General features: G+C 35.5%; 1 protein-coding gene across 1 annotated transcript; it reads left to right on the top strand.

Moving 5' to 3' along the window:
- The first annotated feature begins 1,522 nt into the window (after positions 1-1,522).
- Positions 1,523-4,688, top strand: LOC107914221 (protein SIEVE ELEMENT OCCLUSION B). The gene is made up of 7 exons (XM_016843050.2): positions 1,523-1,990; positions 2,058-2,159; positions 2,237-2,685; positions 2,790-2,899; positions 3,025-3,173; positions 3,269-3,763; positions 3,857-4,688. Exons 1-7 carry the CDS (start codon positions 1,589-1,591, stop codon positions 4,502-4,504), a joined length of 2,355 nt encoding a protein of 784 aa, XP_016698539.1. The 5' UTR covers positions 1,523-1,588; the 3' UTR covers positions 4,505-4,688.
- The last annotated feature ends 10,894 nt before the right edge of the window (positions 4,689-15,582 follow it).

The raw sequence follows: 15,582 nt of genomic DNA, 5'->3' as shown, positions 1-15,582 counted from the left end.
AAAAAAGGCCTAACATGTAAAGCAATGGTGGTGCCATTCTTAATTGCTCCACCAAAAAATAGATTTTTTTAAAAGCCCCAAAATGCTTTTCAATTGAAGTATTTTCTTGTATTTATAGAGGTGGGACCACTAAAAAATTAATTTTTTTATTCAGGTGGCTGACGTGGCATATTAGTGACGAGATTCTCTTTACCTCGATCAATATTTACAGTTCATTTTAGATCATTTTCGTATATAATCTATAATAATAGTAAGGGGTGATTATCTCTTGGTTTTGGGTGGCTTGGTTTTAAGCCGGTGAATCTCCCAATTTGAAGGCAGGACTTGGTTTTGGGTGGCTGTATAGTTTTTCGTTTAGCCATGCACTGCATTTATTTTTGTTTTGTTTTGTAGCTGTTCCTAAGATGGACGTCCCTTCACTGCTACTTTCTCTCCAAAAAAGAAAAAGACTATTCAAAAGGTGTTTTGAACAAAAAAAAGCAAATGTATCATTCCTTATTTACTACTTTCTCTTACCCAAAATTTCCTGTGAAGCGTTTAGAGAAAATTCCAATCATTTTCTTCTAGGTGAATCCAGTAAAGGGCAGAGTAAATATTTTGTGGAAGTGTTCTGCCTGTCTACTTAATCTTCTTTTATCATGGATTCCTAATGTCCATCACGGGGCTCTCGTTACTAAAATCTAAAACAATATTGAATAAGCCCCTCTCTGTTTTTGAGCATTAGGGTAGTCAAAATCCCAAAGGAATCAAGCTTGCTTTGGAGTTTAATACCACCAAACTTTTGATATGTTATAATATGATTTTTCTAAACATTTGCTATCCTTAATTCAAATATAAAAATAAAATTATTATTATTAGATTTAAATAATATAAATAAACCTCAAATAAATTTAAAAATTGGATTCCAATATTTGCAATTCACTGTCCTTTCCTCTGTAGCTAAAGAAATTAAATCAGAACATGACTTCTTTTTTGCCGACAAATATTAAAAGCAAAAATCAAATATTACTAGGAATGCTAGATTTGGTTAAACAATGATTTTCTTGACGTTACCTACGAAGGAGCAAAGTATCAAATATCTTACTGCCACACGTAAAAGAACTGAATCAAGTAAAGAAGCAAACAACTGCACAGCCCATCTCATGTTTGCTGCTACCAAAGTCAGTTTATCCTATGCCCGACATAGAGTCTTGAAGGATACTAAGATCAATCAACCTTCAAAGCTAAAAGCAAGGTTCCAGACAAGAAATCAGTGTGTGTTGGCTTGTTTCGAGATTTTAAATAAAGTTTCAATTTTAAGGCTTATAAATGAAATAAGTGCTACAAAAATTTCTTTTTGAAATAGTTGTATTTACCAAATACATTATATATAAAAAAAATGGACAGGTGTTAGGAGGTGGGACATGGTAAGATAACTTTAAAGTTGCAGGCATCATGTTCACAATTTAATTGGATTTGAAGCAAGGAAGTAGATTCATGCAAGCTTTATTCCTTCTTCAATGGCTATATATAGGCTTCTTCTCATGGTACCAAATAGCCCCATCCTGTCTTCTGCAAACCATACCTTCTTTTTCTGTAATATTTTCCAATGGCTCATTTGACAAACCCTGGTCCATTTCACCCATCAATCCCCAGACCCCTCCACAATCCCGCTAGTGCTCCTGCGCCTGATGCTGCTCAGCCGCAGGTCCATGACCATGGTGCAGCTCCAGCAAACCACAACCATGACCATCTTACTTCCACCACTCAGCTACGTACTGCCACTCCTGGTGCTAGCCAGCCACTCATGAAGAGTCCTAGTGCTACTCATGCACTCATCAGGGGTGACCGCACCGCTGGCATGTTAACCATGTCGGATGACCATGCGATGATGAATCAAATTTTGGCCACCCATGCACCTGATGGCCGAGATGTTGATGTTCGGCCTCTTCTCTATCTGGTCGAAGACATCCTGAATCGTGCCACCGAGCATGTAGATTTCATCATCAAGGTAAAACATATGACGCACTTAAACAAATGATCGAAAAATGGTCACATTACCTTTTGTTTTACTGCAGGGTACTCAGGCTCAAATCGAAATGGAAGAAAAGGCTCAGCAAGCAAATTATATAGCTATGCTTGAAGCTCTTACATTTACCATCGATAGAATCGCATGCGAGGTTTGTGAATTTATTTAGTAAAATCATATGCTGTGTTTGTTATTCAATTGTTCTAACGTCTTGAATTTGATTGCCAGCTATCCTACAAGGCTTTGAGAGGTTCCGACCCTCACGCCACGACAACCGCGATTTTCAGTTTTCTATCAAGCTATGCGTGGGACGCTAAGCTGGTGCTATCTCTATCAGCCTTTGCCTTGAACTACGGAGAATTCTGGCTTCTTGCTCAGATTTACTCAACCAACCAGCTTGCCAAGTCGATGGCGATCTTGAAGCAACTGCCATCACTTCTGGAGCACACAGCTCCGTTGAAACCCCGGTTCAATGCGTTCAACACTTTGATTCGGACAATGATGGATGTAACCAGATGTGTTGTTGAGTTCAAGGATCTCCCCTCGATGTACATCTCACCAGACGCACCGGCATTAGCCTCTGCCATGACCCTTATCCCAACTGCTGTCTATTGGACCATCCGGAGCATGGTGGCTTGTGCAACTCAAATTTCTAGCCTCACTAGCATGGGTCATGAGTATGTTTTGCTGGTTCATCTTATGTGAAATACTTAATCATACATGGCCATGAGTTTTGAAGATTATAATTAGTTCGATTAAGATGGTTTGCTTCGAATTTCAGGTATGGAGTTTCGGCAACAGAGTCCTGGGAGTTGTCGACGTTGGCTCACAAACTCCAGAACATACATGAACATCTAAGGAAGCAGCTGAATTTATGTTACCAACATATCGGTTAGTAATTAGCCCCTTGAAATATACAGGACCGGATGTTCTTAGATAATGCAATTGCAAAAACCTGAAAAATTGATTGAAAATAACTACTCATGGACATTATTTTGATCATTGTTAAATTGCAGAGGAAAAGAAAGATGTTGACACTTTCCACATGCTTCTGAAGCTTTTTGATCCGAATGTGGCGCACATAGACAACATGAAACATCTAAAGGCCTTGATTTATGCCGGGGACGATAAACTGCCGCTTCTTGACGGTGCTACAAGGAGAAAGGTTGGCTGCCTTACTGAATTATAACAGTTTCCTCCTCCTTCATCTTCGTTAACAGGCGCTTACTGTCGGATATGTCTCAAAATCTTGTGGCATAGGTTGGCCTAGAGGTTCTGAGAAGGAGAAATGTGCTCTTGCTAATTTCAAGCCTCGAATTCTCAGGAGATGAGCTTGAGATTCTCGAGCAGATATACAGTGACACCAGGATGCATGAAGCAGGGATGCAGAGCCACTATGAGGTGGTCTGGATCCCGGTTGTGGAACGTTCTGGTGTCCCATTGAGTGAGGAAACACGAACCAGATTCGAGGCCCTAAGAAGCAGCATGCCGTGGTACTCAGTGGAGGACCCTTTTCTCATTGAGAAGCCTGTCATGAGGTTCATTAAGGAGGTTTGGCACTTCAGGACCAAGCCAATCCTTGTGGTCCTAGATCCTCGAGGCAAAGTGCTGTCCCAAAATGCAATCCACATGATGTGGATTTGGGGAAGCGCTGCATTCCCCTTCACTAGTTACGAAGAAGAAAAACTCTGGAGTAAAGAAACATGGCAGCTCAACCTACTCATCGATGGCATTGACCCGTTGATCCTCGACTGGGTACATAGATGCACAATTTACTCATACGTATATGCATGCATACATACATACTACATGCAACTAACACGAGATTTTGAACTTAACCTTGATCAGATTAAAGATGGGAAATACATTTTCTTATACGGAGGGGACGATATGGAGTGGATTAGCAAATTTGTAGCCTCAGCACGCACGGTTGCTTCCGCATTTGGCATTCCTCTGGAGATGGTTTACGTGGGAAAAAGCAACAAAAGGGAGCAAGTGAAGAAAGTGGCAGCCATTATCAAAGAGAGGAAGCTTAGCCATTGTTGGGAAGACCCGGCCATGGTGTGGTTCTTCTGGACCAGGTTAGAAAGTATGATGTTTTCAAAGATTCAATTAGGCCAAGCCGATGACCTCGACCCAATAGTGCAAGGAATAAAGAAGCTGCTTAGCTATGGCAGAGAAGGTGGATGGGCAGTGCTTAGCGAAGGGTCTAATATTCTTGTGAATGGCCATTCCACAACTGTTTTGCCTACCTTGGTTGACTATGTTAAATGGAGAGGGAATGTTGCAGAGAAAGGTTTTAATTTGTCATTCATAGAGTACCATGATCAGCTTCACAATGTGGCTCACCCGTGCTGCCGTTTTGAGTTTCTGGCCACCACGAAGGCACCCGAAAGCATAAGGTGCCCGGAATGCCACCGCGTCATGGAGAAACATACTGCTTTCGTTTGCTGCCATGATGAACAAGCCATCCCAGACTCACTGTTTGCAAGCTGATATGGGATATATTTTGAAGATCACTGTTTTTTTTCATATATGCCACTATTGCCACTAAATAATTGATGTTCCTATGGGACTCAAAATCTGGACTTTGCTTTCAGATTTTCACTTCCCTTGCTTAAATGTTTATGTTTGCTATATAATTTCTATGATTTTAATAAATAATTGTGTTTGATTTAAAGGAATGTAGCCTTTCTTTGTTTTAGAAAAGATCAATAATTCTGCATCAGAATACATACGAAATAAGCTAATTAAACAAAATATTCCAATTTTAAAAATAAATTTATCCCCCAAAAGTTGCAGCTTCCAATATTTCATGAACTCCTAGATCGAATAGTTAAACTTTTAAATGTGTTTTTATATATTTAGGTGCAACCAAAATAATAGTAATTGATGATACAAAGTTCGGGTTTCGAAATTGGTTCACCTGAAACTTGTGCCAAGAGTCACTAGTAATAATTTGGAGGAATAGATGAGTATTGATTCAAGTTTTGGTTTAGCAATTTCTATTGCTTAACGTTCGTTAACTTAAATGCATAGATTGAGATTCAAGAGGAAGAAAGTGTTCGCTTTTGCTTTAACCCAAATCACATCACATCTTAAGTAACAAATGTATTTTCATTTGCATTATATTAAAGTAGCTTAGTATAACATGTACGTAGGTTAAGTTTGTTCAATACTAAAGTTTGTAAATTTGATGTAGTTTTCAATGATGCATATGTTACTTTGGTGCTTTCAAGTCAAGTTTTAGTTTGAAAATAGATTTGAACATATTTAGGAGATGAGATTGAGTTGACAATGTTATAAAATGATTGAGAATTTATTGATATTATTTGATAATGTTTGAAATTGATTTGACGTGTTTTTAAGTTAATTTTCAGGTCCCTTGAGATATAGATATTTGGGGTATCAGTATGTAGCAAGTTAGTTGTTAAATTATTATAATATCATGATAAGGTATTGATACATAGGGATTATGTATCTATACATGCTCCCCTGTACCCTAAAGTGTGTGTTTTTATTCTTCGTAGTGGTTCTTAATGATGTCCGAACGTTCTCATTTCTTAATGAGACTTTGGGAATGGTCTAAAGTGATTTCTAAGACCTCTTAAATGATTGTATAAAAGATTAAATGTGTATAGTTGGCATTGAGTTTAAGAACTTTATTCTCTTATTTCTAATAGTGTGCATTTTAAGTAGTATGGGTCATCGAAAACCAAATTTATGTTTTTGTTACATCCAAACACCTAGAACATTATTCAATATAATTTTAAAAACGTGTTTAAGGCTTTCAAAATGATGTAAAGTGTTTTAAGAAATTTTCTTTATATGAATAACTGATAATTTGATTTTTTTTTGTAATTTTTACAAAGAATGTGTCATCGTGACAACACTGATTTGCATTAGTTATCGGATTGGGTAAAGGGTGCCATGACATTGAGAACTCTTATTTTTCTCCTTAATGAATTCCTCATTGATCAGAACACCTTTTCTTTTGTTTTAAGTGAAGTTCTTGACAATCTCAAGCTTTTCATTCTTCCTAGCTTGCTTCTCGAAAGCTTTATTAAAGACCTTAGTTAGCAATGTTATTTGCTCTTGTAACTCTTCAATGCCATCAGTTTGAATTGCTCATATCACTTGTAAGGCTATACTTTTTTTCTCCTTTAGATCTGCTTCTTCTAGACTTATCCAGATTGATCTCAAAAGTCTGCAAAGATCTAATAAGCTCATCTATTCTCATGCTATCAATGTCTTTTGCCTCCTCAATGCTGGTGACTTTGATGAAAAATCTCTACCAAAGAGCTCTAAGTACTTTTCTCACAAGTTTGGAATTTGAGTACTCATTTCCAAGAGCAAAAACTTGATTTGGTAAGTCACACAACTTTGCATAAAATTCACCAATAGTTTCCTTCTTCCACATTCTTAGAGTCTCAAACTTAATAGTCACCATCTACATCTTTGATTGCTTCATGGTATTTGTTTCTTTATGGGTAGTCTCAAGAATATCCTAAGCCTCCTTGGCAGTTGTACACTTGAATATCATTTTGAATTCTTGTAGTCCAAACCACAAAATATTGCATTTAACACCTTAGAATTAACATTAGCTAGTTTCTCTTCCTTTGTGGTCCAAGTAAGTTCACAACAATTACAACATGCCAAGTTTTTTCATCCATTGACTTGATGAATTCCTTCATTCTTTCTTCTAGTAGGTATAATTGGTATAACACCCCTTACCCGGGTTGAACAGATAACTTGAGCAACGGATGTCACATTTGGGCACTGGGACCACTTAACTTGATCATATTAAACACTTCATTTTAAAATAATTTGGTTTAAATGAAGTAGTTTGAGTAATTTCTAAGCTACCTTTAAAGTTTGATTGCAATCGAGAGTCGTTCGAGGCATATTCGGGTCAAAATATAGTAAATAGAGCCAATGTCGCGACACTGGAAATGGGTGTTGCGACACTGAAGGTAGACTGCTCCAATGTTGCGACACTAGTTTCCGGTGTTGTGACACTGGGGGAAGATTACTCTAATTACATGTCCAATGTTGTGACATTAATTTTTGATGTCGCAACATTGAGGACAAATTACTTTAAAAATGTTTGAAACATCTAAAACCAAGTCTAAACTATCATCAATAATTCCATATCACTTCTAAATATTATACAACATAAATATCTATCAAAACATTATATAATACAACATATAGCTCAAACAAAATTTAACTAAGTTCGTAAGGTTAAAATGATCAAGTTTCTTCAAATATTTTCACTAGAAATCTTGTACACATGTTTTGTTTTAACATATGTACATGCCATAATCTATTGACAAAAGATCAAAGCCATAATTTCTTCTAAGCTTTGAGATGTTATGTGATGAGTTGAAATGATATCTTCACTTTAGAGCTTCGATTCAAGTCTCTATCTATACGTTGGAAAATAATGCGTTAAGCTACAATTTAGCTTAAATAAGTACTTAGAGAATTCAAGCTTGCCTTAACTTTATTTAATTTAACATGTGAATACAATTAACATAATATAATAAATCAATTTAAAAAAAACATTATAAATTTAGATTTCACATAATTACTTCTAAAATTTCACTTACTATTCCACTTGCCAATTTCTTTACCATTTGAATGTAGGCCCATAGTAGACTTGACAGAAGAAGCATGATATGCAAAATATCACTAGAAATATAAGCATGAATGTGATTCATCACGATAGAAAACCAAAGTGCAAGGTCACGTCAAAGCATTACAGTGACAAAATCACAAAGTTGCACCGAAGAGCCACGATCACTTTAACACATCGAAGTGCCACTTTCACTAGCACGCTTAAAAATTACTAATGACATGCCATCTATATCCAACAAGTTCTAATCTTTCCAACATGAGCAATGATAATAATATTTGTATCAAATTCATTCATAAATTCAATATCAAATAAAACTTTTACACACTTTTCAAGTTAGTCCTTATTAACATAAATTTCATAAATCAATACATCAACACTATGCACTTGATTCATTTTCATATAGACACTTCACTTAAACCCTTTCATATATTTATTTCAATTCACTTAGTCATTTTTATACACTTTACAATTTAGTCCTATCTACTACAAAATTTCATCACATTGACTGTCGCCAAACGTGTGAATGTTTCACTGAAAAATACTACACTAAAAAAATAAGAAATAAAGCGGTGTCTGCAAGTATAGGGGTCAAATTTTAATATAGTATTGTGTTACAATAGAACACAGAGAAGTATTTCGAGGATCGTACCCAAGAGAGGATGAATTAAATCTATTGAAAACCTCTTTACAGTGATAAGTCTAAATAGTAATAATTAAATTCTATATTACGATAAATCACAAAAGAGATAAATATCAGAAACTAAATAACTAAGATAAATAAACAAACAACTAAGCCAATTAAATCATTTAGAAAGATTAATTCAATCTAGGGATCATAATTAACTTCAAATTTAGGGTTTAGAGTGAATTAGCTATTAGCTAACCAATTATTACCTACCAAATTCTAACTGATTAATTAATTGATTGATACTCGCTTATCTCCCGACCTCACATTCTCAACCAGGATAAATTATGATTCACTCGGCAAACTTATCTCTCGCCCTCATTTAAAATTTGATTACTTTCTAAGGTTGCCAAGCCTAGGGTTTAAGAACGCATAATTTATACCAACTAATGTTGTATGAAACCCTTAATCCTTTGTTAATCACTCCTCCATCCACTTGTTAATCTCCCCTAACAGAACTAGCTACGCATGGTATTCATAATCTCAAACTCAATTTATATAAACATGTAAATAACACGAATAAATCAAAAGAGAAAAGACATATAGAATAATCTTGATTTGTATTGATTAAGAGCGAAATAGCGAATCTCTTGATTGGGAAAACGAATCTCGTCTCTTGAAAAAGAAAGTAAACTAAATAAATTCGATTGGATAAAAGAAATCTTGGATCAAAATCGATTCCAAAAGAAAAGAACAAAGCGTTTAAGAATATAAAAGAAAACTAAATCTAAATCTTTCTCCTAAACTACGAGGGTTTTTGGATGCATATAAGACTACTTAATAACCTCAAACCCTTAAAGTCTTATTTATAGAAGTATTAGAAACCTTAATTAAGTCTTCAGCACGTCTTAGGTCTTCGTATAAGGTTGATTGAGCGGATGAAAATAACCCTGAAAAGCTTGGACTCCACATTGGTCCTATGTCATGCCATAGACATTGTATGACGTGACACGACGATAAAAATATTGGCTCTTGAGTCCGTGTTGTACTTTAGCAGCTCAGGAAGCTTGTACATCACTTGTCCCAAGTTACTACATCCATTGGGCCCTAAATTAAGCATCCTGCACACTTAAATTAATAGATTAAAACTACCTAAGGCCCGTGTCTGTAACACCCCTAACCCTTATCCGTCGCCGGTACAGGGTTACGGAACATTACTTGACTTTACAGATTAAATACGAATATTTAATAACATTTAATATACATATCAGAAACCAGTCATAAAACACTCATTTTGTCCCTTGTATGAGCCCTCGAGGCCCAAAATACACATTAAAAATAAATCGGGACTAAACCAGAAGCTCAAAGAATTTTTCACAAAATTTCAAAATTTTTCTTAAGAACAGGGGACACACGCCAGTGTAGTCGCCTGTATGGCTCACACGGCCAGGACACACGCCCGTGTGGCCGGTAGTGTGGCTCACATGGCCAGGAGACACGTCAGTGTCATAGGCCGTGTGGGCATTCGATCTGAAACAAACTCTCTGACTTGGGTCACACGGCCAACCACACGCCTGTGTGCTAGGCCGTCTGTAGGGTGTAGGGGTCACACGGCCAAGCCACACGCCCGTGTGCTAGGCCGTGTGTAAAAACCTGGGCATTCTGTTTTAAAATTTTAAGATGCAGAGGACACAAGGCCAAACCTCAAACCCATGTGCCTGGCCGTGTGTCACACGCGGCTAAGACACATGCCCGTGTGGAAAAAAATAGGCCATTTTATGGCCTCTTTTCTCTCCCATTCTTGACTTCAACCTACACCCTTCAAATTTCATACATATAGGCCATAACAAGGTCACCAAAACAACCAATTCCTAACTTTAATATGGTTATAATATCACATATATTCTAACTTTCTAATTAGAACATAAATCAATTCATACATGTAACTATCTATATCAACATGTTTTACAAATTTATTTATTACTATGCCTAGGAACTATCCATCCATTAACCACACTAGTACGTATACCAAACATGATAAAACCATACATATATAAGTTAACTTGAAACATGAACAAAATGTAATTCTTGACATTTACACAACCATTTCAATCTCTATGCATTCCATATAAACCATAATATGTATTTCAAGATCTACCGGAACAAGTTGGATAGTGTGGCTCGATGTATTGATCTAGTCTCCCGACTTCTCGAAAATCTACAAAGAACATTAAAAAACACAAGTAAGCTTAATGAAGCTTAGTAAGTTCGTTGGCTTTAAACATAAAACTTACTGAACATACTATAACAATTCATTTAAATAAATTATTCAATATACAATTCCTGCCAAACACAACTTCCATCGATGAATTCATATATTTCAGATCAATATCAATAATAAGTTTAAGTCTTCAAACATTAATTCTATATTTCACTTACCAAACCTTGTCAAATCAGAGAATGTCTTACGGATATGAGTATATCGTATACAGAAGCTCGAAGGCTGCACAGAAGCACATAAGTGCTAAACAGAAACCCATAAGGGTTGAACGGAAGCTCATAAGAGCTGAACAGAAACCCATAAGGGTTAAACTGAAGCTCAATAGAGCTGAATGGAAACCAATAGGGTTAAACTGAAACTCATATGAGTTAACACGAAAGTTCGCAACAAATGCTGAACCTCGACTTACTTGGGTAATTTGCCGTCAATTCATCCTTTGCACAGAACGACTGTACTCAATCCCGAGTTCCATAATAAATACATAATATCATTCATCAATCCAATATAAATATTAAATTTTAACCATACAAACTTACCTGGGGTAAATTTGTCAATTTTGTAGTAGTTTAGAGACTATTCTGTTATTTTTCCTTTTTCGCGTTTGTCTACGGGCTCTTGATCTAAAATGTAAAATTATTCATCCATTAGAATTTATTTTAGTTTAATTCACTTCACAATTAATACCCCTCAATTTTTGAAATTACACAATTACCCTAACTTTTACAATTTTTGTAACTTAGTCCCTCTCTAAATGAGCTAATTTTTTTCAATTAAAAATTTATCTAAACACTAAACTACCAGACAACCTTTGATCAATACAATTTTAGTATCAAACCCTAATATTTAATCTTTTCACAATTTGGTCTTAAAATCAATTTCTATTGAAAGCACTTGATAAAATCATCATATAATAAGATTAAAGCTCTAAATCCATTTTAATTCATTACAAACATCCAACACTCATCAATTGTAACTTTCAAAATTACCCATAAAATCAAAAACTAATGACATAAATAGTTGGACCTAATTGTAAAAGTCTTACAAATACAAAAATTTCAAGAAAAGAGCAAGAATTAAACTTACATGAAGTAAAAATATGAAAATAAGCTTTTGGGAACCTCCTATGGCGTTTTTAGCTGAAGAATTGTGAAGAAATTGCTAGAAACTCTTTTAATTGCATGTTTATTTGTTTAATTTTTACAAAATTTCCAATTTTGCCCTTGTTTAACCTAATTTCATGATTTTTCTCTGCTTATGCCGCCCCAGCCATCCTCTTTGAGATAATTTGCCCTTTTAGTCCTCCCTTATTTATCACTTGAGCCATTTAATCATTATTTCTTTAATTAACAAGTTTTGCACATTTTTCAATCTAGTCATTTTTAATTAATTAACTGTCAAAACGTTAAAATTTTCTAACGAAACTTTAATACTACCCTAATGACACTTCGTAAATATTTATAAAATATTCACAGCTTGGTTTATAAAATTGAGGTCCCGATACCTCGTTTTCGAAACTAATTATTCTAATAAATTCTTCTAAAACACAATTCATTAATTCAAAAGTCTTCCTAAAATCACATTTAGCTCATAAATACTAAATAATAAAATTTTTGAACTCACTCATCAGATTTAGTGGTCTCGAACCACTATTTTTGACACATTGGGTTGTTACAACTCTCCCCTCTTTTAGGAAATTTCGTCCTCAAAATTTGTTACTTGAGAATAGGTTCGGATATTTTGATCTCATCGATTCCTTTGTTTCCCAAGTAGCCTCTTCAGAACCATGACGGTACCATAATACTTTTACTAATGGTACTCATTTATTTCGCATTTCTTTAACCTCTTGAGCCAAAATCTTTACCAGTTCTTCCGAGTACGTCATATCCGATTGCAGCTCAATTTCACTATGAGAAATTACATTTAAAGGATCAGATTTGTATCGCCTTAGCATCGATACGTGAAACACATTATGAATTTTCTCAAGTTTCGGAGGCAAATCTAATCTATAAGCTACCTGGGCCGATTCTTTCGATAATTTCATACGGTCTGATAAATCTTGGGCTTAACTTTCTTTTCCTACCGAACCGTAACACCTTCTTCCATGGAGAGATTTTTAAGAACACTCGATCACCAACTGCAAATTCTATATCTCTTCTTTTCAAATCTGCATATGATTTTTGACGATTAGAAGCAACTTCAAACTATCCCAGATATTTCAAACTTTATCTTCAGTTTGTCGGATCAAGTCGACTCCCACTAGCTTGGATTCACTTAGTTCAGACCAATATAATGGAGTTTTACATTTCCTTCTGTAAAGAGCTTCAAACGGTGCCATTTTAATACTGGATTGATAACTATTATTATATGCAAATTCAGCCAACGATAAATACTTTTCCCAGCTACCCCCAAACTCGAGTATACAATATCTTAACATATCTTCTAAAATCTGAATCACTCGTTCTAATTGCCCGTCAGTCTGAGGATGAAACACTGTGCTGAAATTTAACTTAGTGCCTAAAGCTTCCTGTAGTTTACTCCAAAATCTCGATGTAAACCTCAGATCCCCAATTCAAATAATGGATGTTGGGACCCCATGTAACCTCACAATCTCTTATATATACAATTCCACTAATTTCTCAAGTGAAAAGTCTGTTCTGACTAGAATAAAATGTGCCGACTTAGTCAATCTATCAACGATCACCCAGATAGAATCTTTTTTTTCTTAGAGTCACATGTAATCCGGATATAAAATCCATCGTGACATGCTCCCACTTCCATTTAGGAGTCGTGACAGGTAGTAACAAACCTTTTGGTACCTGATGTTTTGCTTTCACTTGCTGACAAATTAGACATTTTGCTACGAACTCAAAAATTTTCGTTTTCATACCTGGCCACCAATACATCCGTTTTAAATCACAATACATCTTCGTACTTCCCAGATGAATGGAATACATGCTACTGTGAGCTTTCGAAAAGAATTTCATTTTTCAAATCTGGATTATTCGGAACGTAAATTCTGCTATGATAACGCAACATACCGTTATCATCAATGTTTTACTCTGAATTCAGATTATCCCGAACCATCTGTCTTTTCGATACCAATTTCAGATATTCATCTTACAATTCTCGAATCCATTGAAAGAAAAAAGGTTTTGTTCTCAATTCTGCTAATACAGAATCATCTTCACTAAGAGACAAATGACCATTCATCGCTCGAAGTGCAAGCAAGGACGACTTTCAACTAAGTGCATCCGCAACCACATTAGCTTTCCCCGGATGGTAGCCAATAACCAAATCATAATCTTTAAGTAATTCTAGCCATCGTCTTTGTCTAAAATTTAGCTCTTTTTGAGTCATCAAATATTTCAAACTCTTATGATCTGTGAACACATAACATTTCTCGCCGTATAAATAATGTCTCTAAATCTTCAAAGCGAATACGATTGTAGCCAACTCAAGATCATCTGTAGGATAATTCTTCTCATGCGGCTTTAACTATCGAGAAGCATATACCACTACCTTTCTTAACTGTATCAACACACAACCCAAACCATTTAACGATGCATCATTGTAAACAACATACGGTACACCAAATTCTGGCTGAGTCAAAATTGGAGCTTCCGTCAACATTTTCTTCAATTGATCAAAACTCTGCTGACATTCATTAGACCAAACAAATTCAACATTTTTTTGTAGTAATCTGGTTATCGGCGAAGCAATCATCAAAAAGTTCTTGACAAAATGGCGGTAATATCCTGCTAAACCCAAAAAACTTCGTACTTCAAAAACATTCTTTGGAGTTTTCCAATTCACCACCGCAGATACTTTACTCGAGTCCACTCGAATCCCTTCAGTCGATACAATATGACCCAGAAATCCAACCTCGTGAAGCCAAAATCCACATTTACTAAACTTTGCATACAACTGTTTCTCTTTAAAGTCTGTAACACAATCCTCAAGTGTTGCGCATGCTTGGATTATGTCTTGGAATAGATCAGTATATCATCAATACACACAACCATAAATCTATCCAAATAAGGTTGAAAAATTTGATTCATTAAATCCATGAAAGCAGCAAGGGCATTGGTCAAACCAAATGGCATTACCAAAAACTCATATTGACCTTATCAAGTTCTGAAAGTAGTATTTGGCATATCAGACTCTTTAACCTTTAATTGATAATACCCAGACCTAAGGTCTATCTTCGAAAACACCGCAGCATCCTTCAGTTGATCAAATAAATCATCAATACGAGGCAAATCATATTTATTTTTAATCATGACCTTGTTCAACTGTTTGTCATCTATACACAGTCTCAATGAACCATCTTTCTTTTTCACAAATAAGACAGGTGCACCCCAAAGAGACATACTCGACCTGATGAACCATTTGTCTAGTAATTCTTGCAACTGTGCTTTTAATTCTTTTAACTCAGCTGGTGCCATACGATATGGTGTTACTGATATCGGAACTGTTTTCGAAATTACATCAATTATAAACTCAACTTCACGATCAGGTGGTAAACCCAACAATTCCTCAAGAAACACATCAGCAAACTTATTAACAACTGGTAACTATTCTAACTTTGATCCAGAATCTCGAGTATAAAGAATGTAGGCTAAAAATACTTCATTACCTTTACGCAACAATCTCTGAGCAGAAAAGGTTGAGATAATTCTAATAGTATCATTCAGATTCTCTAACTCAACTGAAATTACATCCCCTGTTTGACCTTTCAAATCAATCCATTTTTCTCGACAATTTACTACAGCATCATGCTTCGTTAACCAATCCATTCCCAGAATAACATCAAATTCCCGAAAGGGTAGCAATATCAAATCAGCAGGGAATTCACAGCTTTTTACTTTCAATGGACAATTTTGATATACTAAATTAACTATCACACTTTGGCCTAATGGATTAGTAACTTGAATATCATAATTAGTAGACTGAACAGGCAATTTCTTTTCTGTTACTAATGCAGTGCAAACATAAGAATGCGTGGACCCAGAGTCAATATATGCATG

The sequence above is a fragment of the Gossypium hirsutum genome, chromosome D10 (assembly GCF_007990345.1).
Source record: "Gossypium hirsutum isolate 1008001.06 chromosome D10, Gossypium_hirsutum_v2.1, whole genome shotgun sequence".
Taxonomy (NCBI): domain Eukaryota; kingdom Viridiplantae; phylum Streptophyta; class Magnoliopsida; order Malvales; family Malvaceae; genus Gossypium; species Gossypium hirsutum.
The sequence above is the reverse complement of the archived record's forward strand: the minus strand, read 5'-3'. Positions and strand labels throughout refer to the sequence as shown.